General features: G+C 35.7%; 1 protein-coding gene across 2 annotated transcripts in view; it reads right to left on the minus strand.

The window, feature by feature from the left end:
• Window positions 1-24,579, minus strand: part of LOC150098051 (transmembrane protein 184B-like) — a 146,492-nt gene that overhangs the window by 118,092 nt on the left and 3,821 nt on the right. For both annotated transcript variants that reach the window (XM_090406121.1, XM_090406119.1), the window contains exon 2: window positions 2,727-2,938. In XM_090406121.1, the coding sequence (XP_090262247.1) occupies window positions 2,727-2,918 (192 nt within the window). In that variant the 5' untranslated portion in view covers window positions 2,919-2,938. The remainder of the gene's footprint in view (window positions 1-2,726; window positions 2,939-24,579) is intronic.

Below are 24,579 nucleotides of genomic sequence, written 5' to 3' on the forward strand. Positions count from 1 at the left end.
TTTGCCTTTTTAATGAATTTATAATACCCTTTATCATCTATTGATTATTTACAAAAATCAATGCAAAATGTCTTATGGCGAAAATGTTTGCGGCAAATTTTCCTAGAACCTCTTGTTGGATGTATAAAGGGCTGCTGAGAACACTAACAGTGTATGTTTTTCATGCTTTGTAATTGTAATTCACAATTAAACGGTCAAGGTCAAATAACTGGGAGAAGACCTCCACATCAAATTTGAGGAATGCAGAAAACGAACTCAAGCTCATGACCTAATGTCTAATCCTCACCTTCATGTGGTGCATCCTGTTAGTAAATATCCACTAGTTATTTACTAACAGGGCAAACAGTAAAGTTAGCTATTGGAACAAACTCAAATTCAACATCTAAAAGAAGAAAAGCAACCCCAACATTAGAACTAAAGACAAGAATCATCAATATCAGGAGCATTAATGGAAAAGACATCGAACTTGAAGAAAAACTGGAAAAGTACACACATGGATATAATTGGCATCACTGAGACAAAAATAGGTGAGATTTCACTGAATAATAAGTACAGGATGTTATATTTGGACAATAATGATCAAGGAAAGGAAGGAGTAGTGTTAGCATTCAACACCAAACATGAAGATAAACTTCTTGATTGGAAGGCAATTTCATGTAGAGTTAAGTGGACAAACTTCAAAATGGAGAAATGGACAAAGAGAGTTATTTGTGCCTATGGTCCCATAGCATGTTCACCTGAAGGAGTGGAGGAATTTTTTTGAGTCATTACAGCTGACAAAGAAAAATGGAAAAAGTCCTTGTTGAAGATCTAAACAGCAGAGTATGAAATGGATTCCACCAGGCATACAGAAATGTTTTGAGAAAATATGGAGAATAAGGACAAGGCTAATAATACTGGTAAGTATCTGCTGGATTTCTGCTATACAGACCAGTCATTACTCAAACCATGTTCCAACATAAAGACATGCAAAAGTTCACATGGAGAGAAGACACAAAAAATACCTCATTGGCTATGTTACCAATGGTACTAGTAACTTCAAGCTAGTTTAGGATACAAGAGTATATAGAGGATCTGAAACTGGGAGAGATTATCACTCAATTTTAAGGAAAATAAAAATGAATATCACATTAAAAAGAAGATGTGTAAGAAAGTTTTGAAAGAATTAAAGTTTAGCAGCCTTAACAGGCAAACTGTAGACTTAACTATACAAACATTATTCAAGACTAAATAAAATTATTTCAAAGCAAGAACCAAACCTAAGAGTCTCAGTAGCAAACTCTTAAGAAGATATTCATTAATTTCATTAGGAAGGCATATGATAAAGTTGTCTACAAGGATAGAAAAATAAGAACACCATGGTCAACATAAAAAGTTTAAAAGAAGAAGTCCTGGAAAAGAAGAAAGCATACCAAAAGTTCCTACCTCCTTGCCAGCCTGGTTGGCTGAGTGGTTAACGTATCTACAGCAGCATGTTCAAATCGTGCTATGGGCATAGATGTTTGCAATTGTCTTTAGGTGGGAGATGAATTTCATCACCTGGTGTGAGACTACCACCTTGTTTATTGGAGGCCTGAAGTGGCTTGAAAGAATCCCATGTTTTTTCTCTAGAGCAGGGTTTCTGGACTATGCAAAAAATAAATTAAAAATACAAAATCCATATATAAAATTGATAAAATAGGAAAAAAATCCTTAGTTCATCCATAGCATAAAATGTATACAATAGGTTTGCAAATAACCTTCAGTTAGTGGAAGTAACATCTACTCTATACTATAAAATGATAAGCTGAAATTGGAAAGAGATGTGACGTAATTGGATTCAGATGTAGGCTTTTAAACAATGATAAACCTACATCCTACAAATCAAACAATGAAAATAATAGTACGTGTCAGTATTCATTATTGAAATTAGCATAACCCATAAATAAGCCCGGAACTCGGGGGGTTGGTGCTGTAGGCGCAAGGGACGGAATCCCTTTCAAGTCATCAGAATTCAAGGAGAACCAGCCTACCAGTCCGGAACTCGGGAGTTGGGTGCCGTAGGCATCAGGGGGCAGAGTCCCCCCTAGTAAAAAAATAAATAAATAAAACATAGGTGCCTTAAAAGAATATAGAGAAAGAACGTAATAGAACTAGGCTATGTGTACAAGTAGCTAAACAGCAGTCATGGAAAGACTTTGGCAAGAACACAGATGACACATACAAAAATTGTGGCAAAATGTTCTGGAGGCTATTGAAAAAGCTTAGAAAGCTTGGGGGAAAGATAACTGTAAATAGAATCAAAGATGATCTTTATCTTGTTTTCAAGTCATCTTTGACATGAAAACTGAAGACAAGGATGTTTTAGATGTCTGGAGTAATTACTCTGAGAGCCGCCTGTTAAATGAAAGAAGCTATGATAAACAGTAGCAGAAAATTTTCAACAGAAATGCAAACAGGAGTACATATCAATACTTGGGGTAGAAAAAACAATCAAAAACTTGAAATGTGGAAAGGCCGCTGGAGTAGATGATATTAAACCAGAAATGTTCAAATATGGAAGCATAAAAGTTTTGCAGTGGCTACACTGCATGGCCTGGTCAGAAGGTCAAATTCCAGGTGACTGCAGTAGAGCTTGCATAGTTCCCAACTATGCAACATGATATGGAGATGTTTTGTGCATTAAACAAACAATAAATAATTTACAAGATTTCATATTTAGTATAAAAAAAAAACTGCATTCATACCTGATGGCAAGTAAGAATAAGAGCTCCCCAAACAAAAGCTCCAGAAATAACCTGGGCACTTGTGGTCTGCAAAAAGATTGGAGGAATTTCAAGCGACCCATTAAAACTACTGCTGTTATCAAAAACAATTTCGTCACTGTTACTGGTACTAAGACTCTCTGAAATTTCTGTTGCAGTAGAAGTATTAGACATTGCTGTTATAATATTTGAATCTATAAAGGATAAAAAAAATACAATAATTTACAATAATAATGATGTAGTAAAAATAACATAAGGCAAATTTTTATTATAATCAGAATGTAGAACTGCTTGTGGGAAAACCTACAAGGTACATTAAAAACTTTACTCACCTGAATATGAATGACAAAAAAACATAATTTACTTTGTTTCTAACTATAATAATTTTCCTTTCCCTTCTCAAAATCAGATGTGGTCATTTAATTTTATTCTTCAAGTTGGTCAATTTGTTTGTTGGTAATATACTTGCCAACATCAGAAAATGCAAGGATGAATTTTTAAGCACAGGTAATTGAGATTAATATTATAACTGTACCAAATACAAATTAAGACAAGATGGAACTATGTGGAATCACTGGTACAATTAGCAAGCAGAACTTGTCTGCTGATGTACTACTAAGTCGATATTGTTCTTTAATGATTTTACATAAGATTTAATATAATTAGGACCTTTAAGAAATGGGGGGGGCTAGAAAGTTCTGATAAACACCTAGAACAAACATGATAATAAAGCAACTGATATAACAACAAAAAAGAACATATCTTAAAACCCTTTAACCTCCATGTTCCATCAAATTGTAATCATTTTTTCTTTTTCTTTTAGGATATATAAGAAGACAAAATTAATTAATTTTCGTTCTAGGTGTTTATCAGAACTTTCCAGTCCTCCCTCCCCCACCCCTTGTATATTAAACCTTCATAAAAAGAACATTATTTGTCATTGTAAAAAAAGCAAAGGCAATTCCTTCTCAGTTCTCTGAATATTATTAGTTCAACCAAGATTTTCATGGAATCTAACTGTGGGAGGTCCCACCAAACTGCTAAATCTCATCATACTTTAAATTCACTTGTTGGCCATGTACTTACGACCCTCTTTGGCAATGCATTAACTTACTCATTAGCTTCCATGCAAAACACCTGTTTCTTACTCTCTTTTCCATCACACTCTCATACAACTTCCAAAGATGTTCCCAGCCTCCCTTGTTGTTATTCACATTTCCTATTTTTTGAAACTAAAGAAGAGTTGAGCAGTATATATTTAGTTATGTAACCATCCTATAAAAACAATTTAGATTACAAGGGTGGTCTGAAAAGTTCTTGGCCTCGACCATTGATGGCAACACTATCGACACGATTTTTATTTTATTTTTCCCCTAAGTTGGCACATCAGTCATAAGCAGCCATGTGAAATTGCAAGTCATTCTATGAAGTAGTTTGTTTTATACAGCTATCTGAAGCAAAAGTGTTGTCTGTATCCCTTAAAATGGATAAAATTAAGTATCATATAGTTATAAAATTCTTTGTAAAAGAAGGTTTAACGGCAAAAGAAATTCATTTGAAGTTATCAAAGTATATGGGCACACTTCTCCTTCATTTTCAACAATTAAGAAATGAACTGCTGAGTTTAAACGTGGCCGTACCAGCCTTGAAGATGATCCATATGAAGGACGTCCAAAAAGTGTAACAACACCAGAAATCATTGATCGAGTGCATGGTATTGGATGACTGGCGAGTCAATGTGTATGAAATTGCTGAGACTATAGGATAGTGTAGGATATATTTTGCATGAAGAATTGCAAATGAAAAAGCTTTGCGCAAGATGGGTGCCACGCTTGCTCACAGCAGATCAAAAACGCACTCGCATGAAAATCTTTGAACAGTGCTTGTAGCGTTTTAACAAGAATAAAACTGATTTTATCAAGATGTGATTGCAGCTGTAGAGGGGTATTTTGCAGATCTTACTGAGAACCACTACAGGGATAGGATAATGGTGCTGGAGCATCACTGGAATAAATGTATTAGTCTTAAGAGAGATTATGTTGAAAATAAAAATAATTTTGAAATTATAAATTTATTTTTTCATTGTTAGGTCGAGAACTTTTCAGACCATCCTCGTATTTTTTTACTTTATTCTACTCCCCACCCATTTTCTTACGTCAATTTCTATTTGTCTTTTCACTAAACTCTACGGACCATATATCCTCAGCCTAACATTGTAGTTAACATTCCAAAACCCTGAAATGCAGGTGCCTATCTCAGCAAATCCAGATGCATTCTGTCTTATTCAATGGAATTGCTGCTTCATTTGTTAGCATTATTTTTATTAGTTTATTAGATTTTCTTGCCATCAAAGAAAATTTGTTGTATTCACTACCTCTCTAAAATGGGATAAACTATCATTCCAGATTTTGACTATGCTACCTGTTGCAATATAGCACAGCCATGAATCCTGTATTCAACATGCTTTGCATTGAACATACTAAAGTCACATCCCAATTCATCTGCCCACATTGTTTAAATCACTCAGAGATCAAAGCTAGATAACTGGGAGGAGATTTCCACATAACTTTTAAGGAATGCAGAGAACTGATTAGAGCTTCTGACCTAAGGTCCAGTTCCTCACTTAACATGATGTGTCCCCTAGTACGTATACACTGGATACTGAATGAAGATGGCTTGGCAATTTGGGATTTAGCTAACCAAATTATAATTCTGTATTGCTTAAACAAGAAACAAACAATGGCAATTATTTTTTGCTTTGCTCAATTTTTTTCTTTTTTGCAGACGTCCTATTTATTTATCCACTAAGATCTATAGACCATACTTTCTCAGACTAACCTTGTAGATGACATTCCAAACCCTGATATTACTCTTTTTAACATCATCACTGAACTGTCTCTGGGGTTTAATCAGTTTCCTGAAATACAGGCAACTATCTGAGCTTGATGGAACAACACAATGAAATTTCATGCTGGATGGGACATGGTACTCTTTCTCAGTTTATAGAAAACTTAAGTGTGCAGATACACTCACAAGCTTTCCCATTATCTCTCTCCTCCCAACAGAATGTATATAAAACTCTTGTTAACAGAAGTTTTAAAAGAGGTATACCGTAAGTAGACATATCGATACAAAATTAATAACTGAAAAAACTCACGTACAAAGATTATTTAATAGTATAATTTTCGCCTGTGTGTCACAAGCATCTTCAGTACATTAAGCTCAAATTAAACAATAACTGACAATTCCAAAAAGCGCCACCTAAGTAGCTGGTGTAAGATAACTAAAAATAAATAAATAAAAAGTTAGGAAAGATTAGCTGATTTGTAAAGTACTATCTCCCATAAAGGGGATAGATGTAAGCCGTCGTATCTGTTTAAATTAGGAGAATGAAGTAGAGTTTCACATGTTTCTTTATAAAGGCGTTCCATGAGAAACTGACTTTTGTGAAACTCTTGTCTTTCTCCAATGAACTCTGTGTCTAGTGAAGATGGCATGTTCTGCAAGTCCAGACTTTTCAGGTTTAAAGTATTCAATATAAGATTGGTGTTCTTCTAGCCAAATAGAGTGGGATCTTCCCATTTGTCCGAAATAAATAAAAATAAAATTTTATTTTATTTTTTTATTTATTTTATTTATTTATTTTTTTAGGAAAGTTATTGACCTTTTTAGTTATCTTACACCAGCTACTTAGGTGGCGCTTTTTGGAATTGTCAGTTATTGTTTAATTTGAGCTTAATGTACTGAAGATGCCTGTGACACACAGGTGAAAATTATACTATTAAATAATCTTTGTACGTGAGTTTTTTCCGTTATTAATCTTGTTCACTTGTGAGGAAACCAGGCTTTCCTCACAAGTGAACTCTTCTTCATTTATCACCCTCCTATCTGATGATCCCTGAAGGGCTCACTTCACTGAGTGCAGGAGTGGTGAACCTGAGGTACCTGATGCTGGACCATGCCTTATTTAATGTAATATATCGGTTATATTATCTGTAGACTGGTCACTACTCTTCTTTCTTTCCTTCTTGCTCCTTCCCCTCGGCAAATCTTTCCTATTTACTTTTCTTCATCTCTTGCAGTTTGTTTAGCCTTACTTAGTGGGCTAAACAAACACAGAAGAAGGCAATGGCAAACCACTTCTGTATATATTTTGCCAAGAAAATCTTATGAACAGAGGTTTAAGTTATTGTGATATAGTGCTGGAAGATGGGACATTCAGATCGGAAGGCACTGAAATGGCTACTGGGGAATTACAGAGACGGAACTTCCAATTAAGGTTAAGCTGGATCAAGACCTTCTGGAAGTTCAACTTCTGACAGAGTTGATCTCAGAAGAAGATGCCTCTGCTTTACTGATTTACATAAAATAGGAACATGGAATGTAAGAAGTATTTATCAAGGAAAACTGGAACTGGTGAAGAGAAGAAATCGTTAGGAATCAGTGAACTGAGATGGAAAGGAATGGGTCACTTTGATACTGATGATTTCATGAAGTATTACTCTGGACATGAAAACCTTTGAAGAAATGGAGTAGCAGTTAGAAGAAAACGCAGAAAATACATTTTGGGTTACAACTCAGTTTCTGATAGAATAATTTTAATCAGAATAAAGGTATACCCAGTGAATGCTACATTCATACAGGCACATGCACCGACTACAGATTCAAGCGGAGATGAAGTCAAAGAATTTTACAGCAGCTTCCAATAAGTAGTATACAGTACTGATAAAATAGACTTCTTTTGATATTAGGTGATCGGAATGTAAAAGTGGATGAGAAAGAAGAACAAGGCATCACTGGAAAATTTGGTTTAGGACTGAAGAATGATGCAGGAGAAAGGATGCCAGAGTTTTTTTTATCAAGAACAGTTGCTTTAATGCAAATACTTGCTTTCAATAACATGAAACAAGATTGTACACATGGATTTCACTTTGAAAAAAAAAAAAGCAATATTATGAGTAGAACAAGAGATCTGTTTAGAAAAATAAATAATGTTACAGGAAAGTGTATCCCTAGATTAGGAGTTGTTAAAAAGTAATTCAGGTAAATGTCTGATGGAAGAAGCAGTGAAAAAAAAAAAAAATGGAAACAGTATATAGAGGATTTGTACAAGAAATATAATAATATTGAAGGAGAATTTGAAAGGATAGAATTTATTGAGCAACCCATGATAATGAAAAATGAAGTGATATCAGCAATGGAACAGCTACCAAAAGTAAAAGCTCCTGGAGCTGATGGCGTGTCAGTGGAATTATTGAGAGCAGCTGGAGATAGAAGTAGTGAATATATCGATTGAAATTTGTCAACAAGTTCGGAAGAAAAGAGATTGGAAAACATCGATATTCATCCCAATCCACAAAAAAATCAAATGCTAGAGATTGTGTAAATTATAGAACCATTGCATTAATTTCACATGCAAGTAAAGTTATGTTAAAAATGATTCAGCAAAAGTTGGAATCATATGTGAATAGAAAAATGCCACAAGAACAGGCAGGATTTAAGAAAGGTAGAGGAACTAAAGACCAAATAGCCAATATGAGAGATGGATTATGGAAAGAACAAGAGAATTTCAGAAAGAAGTATTCATCTGTTTAATTGATTATAAGAAAGCTTTTGATTGTGTGAATCACAACAGACTGGACTGTAATGAGATCAATAGGAATACCTGAACATCTACTTCTCTTGATAAGAGAGCTATATGACAACCAAGAAGCTTCAGTAAAAACAAACAGTCTTTGGAGAAACAGATGGTGTTTGAGTGGAAAAATGGGTGCAGCATGGTTAGATACTGTCACGCTACATTTTTAATATTTATAATGAATAAGTTATGAGAATGGCCTGATTTAGACAAAGATCCAGCTGGAATTAAGATTGGTAGCAGAAAAATAAATAATTTAAGATATGCAGATGATACAACCCTCATAGCAGCTAAAGAAGATCTGGAGCAGTTGATTCTATTGGTTGAGATGAATCTGCAAACCATGTAGATTTGTGAAGTGAATTTTGAAAGTTCTGAGGTATTCACTGGTTGCATGGGCCACACATTACCTATGTTTATGTTGACTTCCATAACTATTATTAGTTGTGCTTTTTTTTCTTCTCCCATTTGTATTCCTTTTGTCAACACAGTTATGCCTGCTGAAGGTAAGATTCTGCCACTCATACTCATGACAGAGGAAAATGCCTTCAAAAAATGTTATTCATTTTTTGAAGGCATTTTTATGACTTTATAAAAAACCATAAAGGTGACTTGGAATTCACTGACAAGCAGTGAATTCCAAGTCACCTTTATGGTTTTTCCATGGTCAGTTACATTTTCTAGCTAGCTAGCTTAATGATCCTGTCCTTTAGCGTCTTGTCATTCTTGGTAGATTATAGCATTATTATTATTATTTTGTTTTCAACCTCAGATGGTTGAAAGCTAAAGAACTCAGTCCACCTCTTCATGAAATGCTGCAGATGATTGTAATAATCAATGTTATCAAGACAAATCCTCTGAAGTCTAGACTTGTTAAAATGCTGTGTGAGGAAATGGGTGCTGAACACACTGCTTTGTTGTTTTTTAGTGATGCTCGATGGCTTTCAAGAGGCAAGGTATTAAAGAGAATGTCTGAGTTGACATGAGGTGCTTTGTTTTTTAAATGGGGAAAAACCACTCACTGGGAGACAGTTTCAGCAATAAGGATTTTTTTATTGAAAATGGCTTACCTCACAGATATATTTGAGAAACTGAATATTCTCAACACTTGACTTCAAGGGAATGAGACAACTGTACTTTCTTGGAATGACAAAGTTATAGCATTCATGAGAAAATTAGAGCTCTGGAGACAGAGTATGGAAAGCGACCTGCTAGACGTGTTCCCTACTCTAGTGTCAATGTTACAAGACACTGATAATCCAGTGCTTCCAATGGAGATAAAAAGCTGCCTATTTGATCATCTCATAATGTTGAAAGTTCATTTTGAAAAATACTTTTGTGATGATTTTGATGAATTTTATTGGATTAAAAACCCATTCGAAAATGCACCTGGGCCATCATCTCTGAATGTAAATGAGCAAGAACAATTCATCGATCTCACTAGTGATACTTCACTGAAAAGTAAATTTAAGGAATTGTCTTTGTCAGAGTTCTGGATACATATTGGCAAGGAATTCCCAACTTTGAGCCAAAAAGCACTGAAGATCCTTATTCCTTTCGCAACAACTTATTTATGCGAGAAAAGCTTTTCTGCTTCATCAGCTATGAAGTCAAAGTATCGTTCGAGACTAAATATTGCTAAAGAACTTAAAGTGGCCATTTCTGATATTACACCACATTTTGATCAACTTTGTTCTCAAAAACAGGCCCATCCATCACAACAGACTTTGACATTTAAATGTTTGATTATTTTTACAGAGAAAAATTAAATACTTGTTAGTTAAATATTGCTTCATTTCAATACATATTTTGGTTAATTGCAAGTGTTAAAACTAATTTTTATTGTAGGCCTAATATTGTGATACTTTAATTATTTTGTGTCAAAAACTGTTAAATAATATGTAGAAAACACAAAATAAACTGAATAAAACATCAAACTTAGTATGACTTCTATTTTGATAAATAAAACCGGCAGGGAGGGGGGGATGACAGTGTTTTCTTTTGTCAGGTGGGGCTCAGATGAAAAAAGTTTGAGAACTGCAGTAAACAATTGACGTACTAGAGTGCTAAAAGGTATTTCCCTTAATATAAATTCGCTTATATAAACTACATGCGCGATACAGGCGGACACAAATTTAACGAAGATAAAATATGATTTTTAAGTCGCATGATGAAAAATATATGAAAAGATAAAGGGTTACTACAATTTGTAGATCGCGTTATATCAAAACCGCGTTGTGTAAGTACCGCATCATACGAGGGTCACCTGCATAATACTCTATGAGGGGCAACATGGCTTTATGAGGGGGTCGGTGATGCCTTAGTAATTTACTAAATTTTTATAATAGAATGATGGATGAGTTGGATAAAGGAAATAGCTACAAGATGATTTTGCAAAGGCATTTGACCGAATACCACATGGAACTCTGTTATGCAAATTAGAACAAATGGGGATAGATAAGACAGTAGTTATGTGGATAAGAGGATGATTGCTGGACATATCACAAAGCAGTCTACGGAGGAGCAGAATCCAGGCAAAAGCTGGTGACTACTAGTGAGTGCCACAAGTGCTAGGACCACTGCTGTTTAATTTGTACATAAATGTTATAAGAAATAACCTGAAAGGAAATATTCAGTTGTTTGCCGATGAGGCAAAATTAAGTCGAGTAATAGTTAATCAAGGCGATGTGGAGCGCTTGCAAGAAGATTTAAACAGACTGTCAGTATGGGCAAAAGGTAATGGGTGTCAGTTTAATGTCAAGAAATGTAAAGTTATGCATTTTGGAATAAATAGATACAAGCTGTGTATTGCACTGATAGCACTGTACTTCAGGAAACAGATGAAGCTAGAGATTTAGGGGTGGTGGTGGTAGACAGATAGTTGAAGTTTAGAGAACATATTGCTAAGGTAGCTCATAAGTGTTACACCAACAAGTAGAAATAAGAAAGTTGCGATTCCTCTTTATAAGGCTTTCATAGATCCTCATTTGGATTAGTGTGCTCAGGTCTGGTCTTCTGGGTTTCTTGGGGATGAAGAAATAGAGAGGATTCAGAGACAAGTAACCAACAGGTGAGTGATCTGTGGCACATTCCCTATGCGAATAAGTTGAGGGTGCATGGTTTGCAGAAGTTGGCTGATAGACAAAAAAAGAGAGGATATGATAGAAACATTTAAGTTACTTAAAGGGTTTTATAGGATTGATGTAAGAGAAATGTTTCGGTACTTGGCTAGAGGGGTAGGCAGAACAAGAGGTCATCCTGAAAGTTGAGTAAAAGTGTGGTCAGTAGGGGTGTAAGGACTAAAATTTTTGCTTGGAGAGTTGTGAATGAATGGAATGGTTGCCAGAGTCAGTTGTTAGCACTTTGTTAATGGATTCAAGGAGAGGTAAGACAGTTTCTTAATGGCGGTTTTCATTAAAGAAGGTCATCTGAAAATATTATTATTATTCCTGATACCTCCAAGGAGTCCAACGACTCATCATGAGAAGCCACCTACAACTGTCTCAACCACTACACTGAACCTCTATTACGAATTTGTCAGTATGCAGGATGAAAAACCTGAGTTTCCGGGAGAAAAAACCCTGCTACCTCCATATAAGATCGGCTAACTCACTTTCGATTGAAATCGTCCAGATAAAGATTCCTCCTGTCGCGATGAGAATCGAACTTAGGCCTATTTCAATTGAAGGGCGCAATGTACCGTCGTTCTTCCAATATTCCAAAAGAGAATGCTACATCAACAAACCACAGAGTACCAACAAACAGAGGCCTGTGATCAACAAAATACCTTAATACCAATTGAGAAAAAGGGAATGAAGAGTATAATTATCAGGAGAGACAAAGCTTACAAAAAAAAAAAAGTGTTTATCAAGAGAATACAAAAATTTGACAATATTCCATTTGAAATGCTGAGAGAAAGGGGGGGGGGGGTGAAAGAACTCATTGATAATGCAATTCACTGAACTGGCAAGTAGTTTGCATTGTAGAAGGCCAAACATTGAATACAGCTATTCTTATTCCTATTCCAAAAAGACGAAACAGCAAAAAAGTGCAATAATTTTAGGACACTTAGCCTTATCAGTGAGCCAAAACAACAATTTTAGATATTTTACTTCCACAAATGAAATAAAAATGGAATCAAATTTCTCACTTTCAGGCTGGATTTATGGAGAGTGGAAGTGCAGCAAGCAGTATGTTTATTTACACTCCATATCATCAAAGAAAAATATACAGAACATAAATGATAGAGATATAAAAGCAAGTTGGTAAGGGAATGTTACAGTAACACTGAAGGGGTTTTTCATAAAATGGTTATGGGGTGAGAACAAGAGATCCCTGGCAGCTGTATAAGAATGGTATGAGAAGCAGGTGTTTTGTATGGGGGAGTGGTGAATGATTGGCTTGCCAAAGAACATGGTATCTGCAGAGAATTTGAATGTACACTAAGGCCTAGGGACCTCCCGCAACGAATCTCTGACTCAATGAGAATCTAATAATAATAATAATATCAAAAAATAATGTACTGTAGTTTTACTGACAGAAAGCCTCTGGCTATTCGTCATGATTGTTTGCCAATTTGCAAAAACTAAAGCTGCTAAGATTGTTTGCATCCCTCCATCCCTCTATTTACTTCAGAAATGGTATTTAAAATCAAACGAAGTTACAGTAGTCCCTTTCCAATGAAGTATAGAGTGAGAAAGGAGTATAAACTGTTACTAACATTATTTGAATGCTTCCTCACACATGTTGCAACTGAAGCCCTAGAAAACTGTGATATTGGGGTGACAGTAGGAGACACCAGCTTAAACCATCTAAAGTTTTGCTGACAATATCCTCCTAACAGAGAGCAAATCAAACCTTCAAGAAATTACCAGAAAGCTAGATCATACTTTTAAAATATATGGCTCGTCCCCAAATCAAAAACAATGATATATATCTGTTCATTCAGCATGAATATATAGAAGCTAACATGTTCAAATACTTGCATAATATTATTAGTAATGATGAGAGATCAAGAAAGGATCAGAATAAAAACTCCAAAAAACTAAAGCTGCTATGGACAGATAAAATTACAATTATACATAGATTACACTGTATGAACACAATTGTTAATTCAGTATTGATGTACTGTGAGAAAGAGATTGTCTGCAATTGAAATCAGGTGCTATGCTACTGATGTCTCCAAGAAATGCCACACCATGATAATATCACAGATTCAGAAATGTGGCAAAAAAATCAATTCTTTCACCATTCCAAGAGATTATTATTATTGCATGCCTCCAGAGTCCAAGGAACTGTAACAGGAGGAGGACACTCCAATAATGCACAACCCAACATCTATATTACTTAATCTTCCATTAATGCGACAGCAGATAACATCCTAACACTGAAGAAAAACTCATCTGGCTTGGTCAGATCAGCAGATCTAATAGCCTTCCAAATGCTGGAAGTGAATAAGCCCTTGAAGGACTTATTCAAGAACTCAAAAAAACACTGGATAAAAAAAAAATAATAAAATAAATAAAAAAACTAAACACTTCATTTTAAAAGCGTCTCTTATTGGAGTCCTGCAGAAGTTTTATGCTTGGCTTCAAGAAGGGTTTCTGGATTGATCTTTAGCTCATTCTTACAGTACTAATAGGATTCACATTAAAAAAATAAATAATTCAAGAATGTAGATCAAGAACTTAGAGGATTTTTGTGAGTGTAACTTCTGATATCTATCCCAAAGGTCCTATAATATATTATACGAAGGAGATAATTCTAATATGGTAGTGTTCTCCCCATAATTTTACTAGATGTAGAATTCTCATATACACTTGCATTTCATGCACAGTCAAAAAATAAAAGAAATTACTCTTAACTACTCCCTTTCTAAGAGCCACTGTAGCTCAGTATGTTTTGACCACACTCAGTTGGAAAGACCTTGGCTAGAATCCTGCTTAGAACATGTAAAAATCTATATCCAGTTTATTATCTCGTCTCATACACAGTTGGCAGGTTTTTTTTCTCCCACATTTAGGGAAACTAGACAGGAGAACATGCAATTTACATACCAAACATACTTTGTACGTAAGGTTGTATGTACATATCTACAAGGTAGCAGGTGCTTAAGAGCCTGTAAAGATGACTCTCTTTCTTCCATTTATTGCATATTTTTTTAAAAAATTTTCCTTTATTCAGTTTCATCATTATCATTTTTTTGCATATGTACAAAAAGAGATACTAACATATTAAAGGATTAAACTAAATTTATTATAGTCTAACCGAGTGCAAAATAAACTTTGCACTTGGTTAGACTATAAATGAATGCAATATTCATTCCATATCAGTTATTTAAATAAATTTCTTAATTACTATACTAATATTAACTGTCAAGCCTGTGTAGCTCAATGTGGCATTTGCACACCATGGCGCTTGGCCACACGAAGGAAGATTTGATTTTGAGTCTAGTCGGCGACTAGAGGAAATTTTTATAAGCCTTTTTTCGACTCGTTCCCCAGTTAGTCGATCTCTGGCATGGGCAAGCGGGTTTTTTCTCCCGGAAACTCGGGTGTTTTGTCCCATAAACTCAAGAAAATCAACCGTAGAACCCACTTTATTTCAGACATTAAATACGAGTGTTAGGGACCACGAAATGGCAGCACTTGTTGAGCTATCACTCTTCACTGCATGCCGCTTAATTAGTGATAGCCTTGGGCCAGCTATCTCTGATTGGGTACCAGTGGAGATTGAACTACCTACTCAGTCTCCAAAAAGTTAGATAGGGCTAAAAATGACCTCGCCTACTCCCTATATATACGGGAATAATTCACTAATGCCTTTTCTTCCTCAAAAGGGAGTAGGCATGTCCATTTGATCTCTAACTTTTGAAAACTGAGAATTGTAATAACAGGCAACAATTTATTACTGTTGACTATAACCCATAATATATTATTTACAATACTAATTACAATACATGTTCAGCTGCATTAGTTGGTTGCATTTAAACATTTTCTCTATTTATATTAACCATCATCAAAAATTGACAATAATCACAGATGTAGCAAGGTTTGTTCCCCTCCCATAGGCTATATAGTATATTACTTGAATCCATATTTTACACTTTGTAAGCAAATAATTTTGTAAGTGAAGAATAATCCCATGCTGTGCATTAAGAATAGAGCAAGCTGATATGAAGCTATATGCAAGTACTTTAGTTGTGCAGATTTTATGCACAGCTAAAGAAAACTTTTTCTTTGCTTCCACGAAAGTAAAATATGGATGCAAATTTTTGTCAAATGTAATCTATTATCAAGAAAAATATCATTAAAAAAGCAACATGTTTGGTGTTAACTGGCTTATTAATTATCTTCCTAATCACTTATTAATATATTAACTAGCATTCAAAATTTAGAATAATCATGATTGACGATTAATAATACAGATAATTTTTAATGAGTCCCACTGATGAAAGAGTTGTAAACCTATAGGATAGCAGTTATATAATCTGGAAATTCTGCTCCAGAGACAACCATGGTAATGTTTTCAATCTACTTCAAGCCTCTGGTAAGCAAATGGTGGTTTCATGCAGGGCACAAAATTCATCTACAATCTAAAGACATTCACAAACATCCATTCCAAAGTGGGATGTGAACAAACCGCCTGAATAGAGTAGAGATGCTATTCACTTGGCCAAAATTTAATATTTAACAGCATAGCAATCCAAATTTATTTAGCAGCATGCTAATTATATTAATCATCATTTGTAACTACAATGATGCCAATTATGAATATACTAAATTATTATTATTATTATTCAGGCCTCCATGGAATCAAAAGACTCATCGTGGGAGTCTTTTAACTCCTTCCTAGGAAACAAAGTCTATCAAGACTCATCACAGGAGGTCCCTCCTAGGAAACAAAGTCTATCATACCATTCCTTGAACTCACTCACCATTCACACTCTCACCACTCTATCAGGCAATGCATTCCACAGTTCAACCACCCTCCATGAAAAGAAACCACTCCTCACCCTCTTCTCACAGCTTCCTTTCGTAACTTCCAGGGATGGCCCCTTGTCATCACTCCTTCCTGCTGTTCAACCAAGTAAAACAACTCCCCAGTGTCAATCCTGTAACCACCTCTCAACAGTTTAAAAGTCTCAATCATATCACCTCTCCTTCTTCTATCCACCAAACTCTGTACTCCACATTCCCTCAGCTGATCCTCATAACTAACATCGTACAGTCCTGAAACCATCTTTGTTATCTGCCTCTGTACCCTTTCCACAGTTAATTTATCCCCTTCAAATCCTGGGGACCAAATCTGAGAACAATAGTTTAAGTGTGGTCTGATCAGGGTCTTATACAACGAAATGATAACTCTTATTTCTGAAGGTCAGTGTCCTTTTCAGTATTGCAGCAATCCTCTATGTTACCTTCACCACCTTTGCAATATGTCCCCTGAATTTTAGGTCTCTATCAATCATCAATCCCAGATCTCTTGTCTCCCCTACTTCAAATAGGGGAGACAAGACAACTTCTCCAATAGAATATGAAGTGTCCCAAACCTCAAGCCCTTACATTTTGCTGCATTAAACCAACACATCCATTCATTTGCCCCCATCTGTCTAGTTTATTCAAATTCTTTTGCAGAGCTACCTCATCTGCACTATCACTAATAACCTTTCCCAGCTTCACATCATCTGCAAACAACTGAATATCCCCTTGCAATCCACTGACAATGTCATTGATATAAAGATTAAACAATATAGGTCCCAGTACCGAGCCCTGTGGGACCCCACTTGTAACCTTCTTCCTCCTTGAAACTGCCCCACCATACACAACTCTCCGATACCTACCGGACAGCCAATCCTGAATCCAGTTGACCAACCGGACATCGAAACCCATGTGCTGCAACTTAAATATTAGCTTATCATGTGGAACCCTGTCAAATGCCTTCACTAAATCCAAGAAAATGGCCGTATATGCCTTTCCCTCATCAACTGCTCTTGTAACTTTATTATAAAAGGCTAGCATATTACTAAAATAAGAGTGCCCCTTAACAAATTCATGTTGACTCTCACAGATAACATTACCCTCATCTGCCCACTGCTGCATACGGTCCCTCACTAATTTCTCCAAGATCTTAACAACTACTGATGACACACAAACTGGCCTATAATTAGACACTTCCAGTCTGCTACCACCCTTATGCAGTGGCACTATCTTACCTTCCTTCAATTCCCTGGGCACCTTTCCCGTAGCCAGACTTTCACTGAAAAGCCAGGTTAAAGGGCTGTCAGTTCTTTAGCACATTCTCTCAAAACATGTGGCGAAATACCATGCAGTTCCACAGCTTTAATGACATCCAGAGTACTCAGTATTTGGAACAAGCTCTCCTCCTGCACCTCTAAACCTTGAACTGCCTATCCCTCTAGTATTAAAATTTACTCCTCCAGGATCAAATACTCCCATAAAGTGTTTATTGGACAATTCCACTATGTCCTCTGCATCAGTCACTCTATTCCCATTTTTATCCCACAATGTCATTCTTCCACAATCATTTCTCCTTCTACTGGCCACACAGCTAAAAGCTAAAAAGTTCTCCTAGGATTTTCTTTGGATCTCAGGGTCAATCTCTTCCCATATTCCAGTTTTGCCTTCCTTACCATACTAGTCACTCTCCTGGCCTGTGTCTTATATTTTTCATGCATCTGCTCTTCACCTGTCTGCTTATATCTCTTCCATAGCCTCTTTTTCACATGCAGTTCCTGTTTAATATTGTTTGTCATCCACTTTACACCAAATTGTGTCCTCTTGTTCACTTGTGGAATACAGCTTACTATTGCTGCTAACAAATATTTCTTCACAATTTTCTAAGCACTAATGATATCCTGGCCTTCCAATTCCTCCCTCCATGAAACTTCCCCAAGTTGATATCTAAGACTTAAAATCACCTGCCTTATAATTCCACATACGTTCCAGTCTCTTTGATACTCCTGCATGTCTGTTCATCTTCCAAGTCAAAACCACATGGTCACTCTCTCCAACTAGTGAGAGAGATGTCATCTGTTATTATCAACTCTTCTGATACTATGACCAAATCCAAGACTCTTGAACCTCTTGTTCTCTCTATTACATTTTGCCTAAGACATTTGTCCCTCAAGAATTCTAGAAATTCCATTCCCTTATTGCTACATGCATCTTCCTCTCCCCAATTTATACTGCTGTAGTTAAAATCTCCCATAACAATCATTCTTCTTACACTTGCCAAGCTCAGCTGTCTAAACATCTCCTGGTCCCCACCCTTTGTGCTCTCTGGTTTGTAGCAACACCCCACTAAATATGCTGTCTTGCCTACCTCACACCATATGCTTTCAAATTAGTGTCACGGCCTCCCAAAGCCTCCACTTTTAGAGGACATAAGTCGTTACTTATCATAAGCAGTACTCCACCACCACCACCACACTTTCCCTTCCTATCCTGCCGAAAAATATTATATCCTCTTCTGTCAACCACATCTCAGTGATCCCAATAATCTTTGACCAGGCTGATGCCAACAACACCACCAATTCCTCTCCTTTATTCCAGATACTCCTGGCATTAGTATGAAGCATAAAAATGCCACTGTTTCTATACCTAGCAATATTAAAATTATCAACATTAATAACAACATATTCATTTCTATTATATATTCCATGCTGCTTCTGGTTATTATTTAACCTACATTCCACCATATCATTTATCTAATTCGTTCTTCAAGCTATTTAAACTTTCTGCCTCTACAACCCACTACTGAAGTTCATTCCATACTTTACATATGTGGAGAATGTATAGAAGTTAATTCCATACATTTTCCATGTTAACATTGAGAGTGAGTGAGTAATACAAGAGTTGTAAAAAAAAGATACCGTCCTTATTGCTAAGGAAGTTATCAAAATTAATGTGAATTAACAAAGACGAAGAAAAAATGGGAGAGAAAGAATGTGGAATGATAGTGTGAATCATATACTTAAGCTGGGTGATGGTAAGAAAGAGAAGTTAAAAAAAAAGTGGAATGGTAGAAAGATAAAGGAATGACATAGGAAAGTAGTAAAAATAAATATGGATATTAGAAGATCATTGAAATTGTCAAGAAGAAGATGGCAGTAAACACAGAATTGAAGATAAATGATAGTAGTAAAAGGTTGGAAAATGGTAGTGCTGTATTGGGGCTCTATAGTGAAAGATATTTAGACAGTGTTGAAGGTATATTTGAGAGAGGACAATAAGGAGTGACTGAAGATATGGAGAGGAAGTGCAGAAGAATGTGTTGGTTGGAATGAATGATTTACAAGGAAGTGTAAACAAGGTAACATGGGATTTGAGAGTGCTGTTAAAGAAAGACAGTGAAATGGAAGAGTGTGAGAAAGAGAGTTTTGTGCTGCCAATGTATGACAGCATAGGGTAATGATTATGAATGGCAAGATAACTAGAATGTGCAGGAAAGAGGCCTTGAGTATATAAATTTACAAAACAAATATGAAGATAGGAGGTATTGGAGATGGTTGGTACCGAGAAAAGAAGCGCATGTTCAGGAAGACAAATAACAATTACAGAATGGGGTTGTGAGCATAAGTTAACAGCAGGTGTGTGATGAATGATGGTGATATCAAGGATAGGACTTTAGGGATGGACTCCTTAGAAGCAGCAAAGACAAATATCTTATGGAATGATAAGATGGGGAATTATGGGAAAGAAAGAGAGAGACACCAGATGAAGCTATTACATTTATATACCAATCAGAGTATTAGGAACAAAGGAATGGAGTTCATGAATCCACAAATTATTGGTGTAAGCAAGGTATGGTTGCCAGAAGATGAATAGGAATAGAATATGATGGATACAGCTTTTTTCAAGAAAACAAAGGATAAAAGAGGGAGTGAAATATTACTGATAATCTCAAAAGATTTGTTTCCTCCATGTGGAACTTCACGGAAACAGTGCTAGTTGCTTTGGGCAATTTGGATTTTGTCCTTCCTGTGGAGGTGAGCAGGAATTTTAGATATTTAGTATAGAGGGAGGTGATCCTGAAATGTTCTGGTATGTGAAACCAAGTAACTATGAAAGCAATTATTGGAAGCAGGAAATAACGTGTGGATATAGGGAGAATAACTTTCTTGAACTTAGGGATAACTACTCATACAACATATGGTGGAAGTAGCATGCGAGACATGAGTGCTATACGTAGCATGTAAGACATGAGGAGAAACTTATGGCGCTAGCTGGTGAGAGTGATCATGTGGTTTTGACATGGGAAGTGCCTACACTGGAGCAAGCTTCACTTGAACAAAAGAGATAACGTTGAACTGGATCACATCTAAATTTATAGTGGAAATTTTCAATAAGTATCAGTGTATTTTAAGTTGGGTGAGAGAGGAGAGGAGTGCTCAACAACACAAGGCAGGAAAAAAAGAGGGATACCAATAGTTCAAGAATGTCTGCAATGTTCGAAATTTTAAATAAGCTTTATGTTAATAAGGATGTGAGACTAAATAGGATATTGCCATGCAAATTACAGGCATGTGACAAAGGAACTGACAGTGACTTTAACTTGGCTATGCTATTCAGCAAGAGTCCTGGCAACAGAAACAATCCCAGAAGAGTGGGAGGAGAAGGAAAAAATAATGTCACCACATAAGGGAGAAACCAAGTCAGTGATGTCACACTACAGGAGAAGGAATTATGGCAGTTAATGCATCACATGTGGTGGTGAAAATGTTAAGAAGCCTGTTAGGAATAGAATAAAAACTTGATTAAGTAGGATAGACAGCTTTGTAAGGAGTAGCAAGGATTTGTTAAGAGGCTGGAGTTTTTTTTTTTTTTTTTTTTTTTTGAATTATGGTTGAGGCAGGTAAGGTATGAGACCAGCATATTATATCAGTTAATTGTGTGTGTTTTTAGTTTGCCCATTTTATAGAAAACCCTGAAAGAGACTAGCTAACTCGCTTCAGTTGAAAAGCCCTTATGAATGTTCTTTGTGTGTTTCAGTAATTTGGTTATATTAACAGAATGACAGATACAAGACAGGAGAGGAATTTTTCTAGATTTTGCAAAGCATTTGACAGAATGCCACAGGACAAACTACTACTGAAACTGAGAAAGAAGGGGTGAATAGTCAGTTGGGAGTCTAATTACAGGGATGATTGGTAATAGGCACCATGCATGGGGGAGAGACGCAATGTTGTGAAAGGAAAAAGGTGATATGCAGAGTGTGGTTCCCAAGTAGGGTTCTGTTTAGGACCACTATTGTTCAATCTCCATATCTTTGATATGGTTCAAGATCTGATAGGAGATATCAGTTGTTCCGATTATGCTAAACTGAAAAAAAAAAAAAACAATTTCAGAAAATTCTGATGTGATGTTACAAGAGGATCTGAACATGTTTATATGTTGGAAAGATGAATAGGGAATGTCAGTGCAATGTTGCTAAGTATCATCATCAGTTGCATCAGTCTTGGGATTGGTAGCTCAGCAGCAATTTCCTCCATTCCGCTCTGTCATTGGCTTTCTTCTTAACCTCCTGGTAACTCCTCAAACCTGTGCAGTCTTTGACTTGGTCAAGAAAACTTTTCCTTGGTCTGCCTCTTCTTCTTTTCCCCTCTATTTTGCCTTCAGTTATCCTTTTCACAAGTCCATCATGTCGAAGTATATGTCCAAACCACCTGTCTCTTCTAATTTTGATCGATTTAATTAGAGTTCTTGTTTCATTTATCTCTCTCAGGACTTGTTGGTTTGATTTTTTTTCTGTCCATTTTATTTTGTTCATGCAGCGCCAGCACCACATTTCAAAAGCCTCCAATCTTCTTACATCTTCTCTGCCTAGAATCCAGGTTTCACATCCATACAGTGCAATGCTCCATATCAATGTCTTTACTAATTTTTTTTTTTTCAATTGTAGGTTGAGGTTTCCTGTTAAAATGCTTTTCATCTTAGAGAATTGGGCTTTTGCACATTGTTTATTCTTGATCTTATGCCTTCTCTTGTTCTGCCATCTTCTGTTATTAGGCTTCCTAAATATTTAAAGCTTTTCACTTGTTTTATTTGTTCCACGCTGATGTCTATATGCTCTGTATTGATAGGGATTTTGCTTGTAATAATGATTTTAGTCATTGTTACAAGCAAAATTGATATGTTGATTCTCATCTTATATTTTTCAAGGTTATTATTTAGTAATTCTAGCATTGTTTTTAACGTTCTTCTGTTTTCTGCTACAAGGGCTATGTCATCAGCAAATCTTATACACATGACTTGCTCACCATTTATCTTTATGCCACTATTTATTTTATCTTTAGTTTCCTGAATGGCCTTTTCAATATATAAATTAAATAAAAGTGGTGAAAGTATACATCCTTGTCTTACTCCACTCATTATATTTATTATTTTCTCCTTATCATTGATTTTAATCCGTCCATTTTGATTTTTGTAAATTTGATAAATTATTTTCCTATCCCTCTATGCCGATATTAGTTAGACAATTTAGGAGTATTTGCTGGTTTACTTTATCAAACGCTTTCTCTAAATCAAGGAAGCAAGTGTGAGTATTTTGACTAAGGTCTAATATTCTCTATATTATTGTTCTTAAACAGAGTATTGCCTCTCTTGTTCCTTTATTCTTTCTGAATCCAAATTGGTCTTCATCCAATAGACAATCTATTTTTGAATAAATTCTATTTTGAATAATTTTTAGCAGAATTTTGCTAACATGTGGGATTAAAGCTATTGTTCTAAATTGGCTGCATTTGTTTGCATTATTCTTTTTTGATATTATGGTTGATTTCATAAACTTCTTTGGCATTTCTCCTCTATTATAGATTTTGGGCTATTAATTAATTGCTAAGTATAAAGTCATGTAAAAGATGGAACAAGAGGTATTGTGTATTGGAGAAACTTTGCTAGAATTAAGCAGAGAAGGTAAAAGATCTGTTGGTGGATAGGGAGCTGATGCTCTGGGATGCAGTGCAAAAGTTGTAGAGGTTAATCAGAAACTAGCGGCATAATAAAGACAACTATGACGGTGACAACAGTGTCACCAAATAAGGCATTATTCAAGCATCTGAACCTTTCTGTGCAGAGATTTGGTCACCTCAATATGTGGGTTGTAAACACATCTCAGAGAAAGCACAAAGGTTAGTAAATGTCTAAGCACTCTTGAGTATGAAGGGGATTATGAAACTGTGCTCTGAAGAACTTGTCAGACAGGAGAAGAGGTGATGCGATTGAGATATACACAAAAGAGAGGAGCTTATCAGATAGATGTAGGGAAGATAGATACTGCATAGGGTAACAGGTGAGAAGAATGGAAGGTCATCTCTAGAAACTGTATAAGGATCATGTAAGTAAGTAAGTGAAAGGAGATGATTGGAATGCATTGTTGGAGTGGGTGGTGAATGTTCCAATTGCTGAATGTTTTTAAGGATCTCTGTGTTTTATGTACAGAGAATTGGATCTTGTGATTCTATCACGGTGGCCAAGAAATCATAAATAAATGCTGTAATATGATCATAAAAATATATACTCCAGAAACTATAAATGACATGGAAGATCTACAACTTGTTTAAGATAATGGTAATTGGTTTATATGAATTAATATTATACACTTCTAAAATTTTCATATATTAATATTTTTTACTTCAACCTAATCAACTTTTTCAACACAATGGCCACAATGACTTTGTAATACCAAATGAAGATGAAAGAAAACTGGTGAAAGAAATCATGACAAAAATGATCGATCCATGCTGAGTTGCATATAATGCTTATAACAAAAATCAAAGAATAAATCGCTAAAAATACAAGATTTTGATGCCAAGAAATTATGTTCTTATCCTTTGTAAACATAAAGTTCATAAGTTTGTGCATAAAGTATCGTCATGACCGGGTTACATGTATATAGAGGCCAACGACTTTGTATCAATTGCCTTGCCGTCCTATTATGCAAAGCATATCCACTTTCAGAGGTAATACTTATAATGCTAAGCAATATACACCTCTGAAAAGTATATAATGTTTTCAACCTTTAAGGTTGAAACCAGTCTGGATAGTGCCTCTTCCCATAATACTTAGCATTATACACCTCTGAAAAGGAGTGGGCTTTGCATTATGAGATACCAAGGGAATTGACGGAAAGTCATTAGCCTTTATATACAAGTAGCCCAGCAGTGAAGATACTTCA

The sequence above is a fragment of the Typopeltis vanoorti genome, chromosome 16 (genome assembly GCF_054136105.1).
Source record: "Typopeltis vanoorti isolate ZY-2024b chromosome 16, IOZ_Tvanoo_1.0, whole genome shotgun sequence".
In the NCBI taxonomy this organism is placed as follows: domain Eukaryota; kingdom Metazoa; phylum Arthropoda; class Arachnida; order Uropygi; family Thelyphonidae; genus Typopeltis; species Typopeltis vanoorti.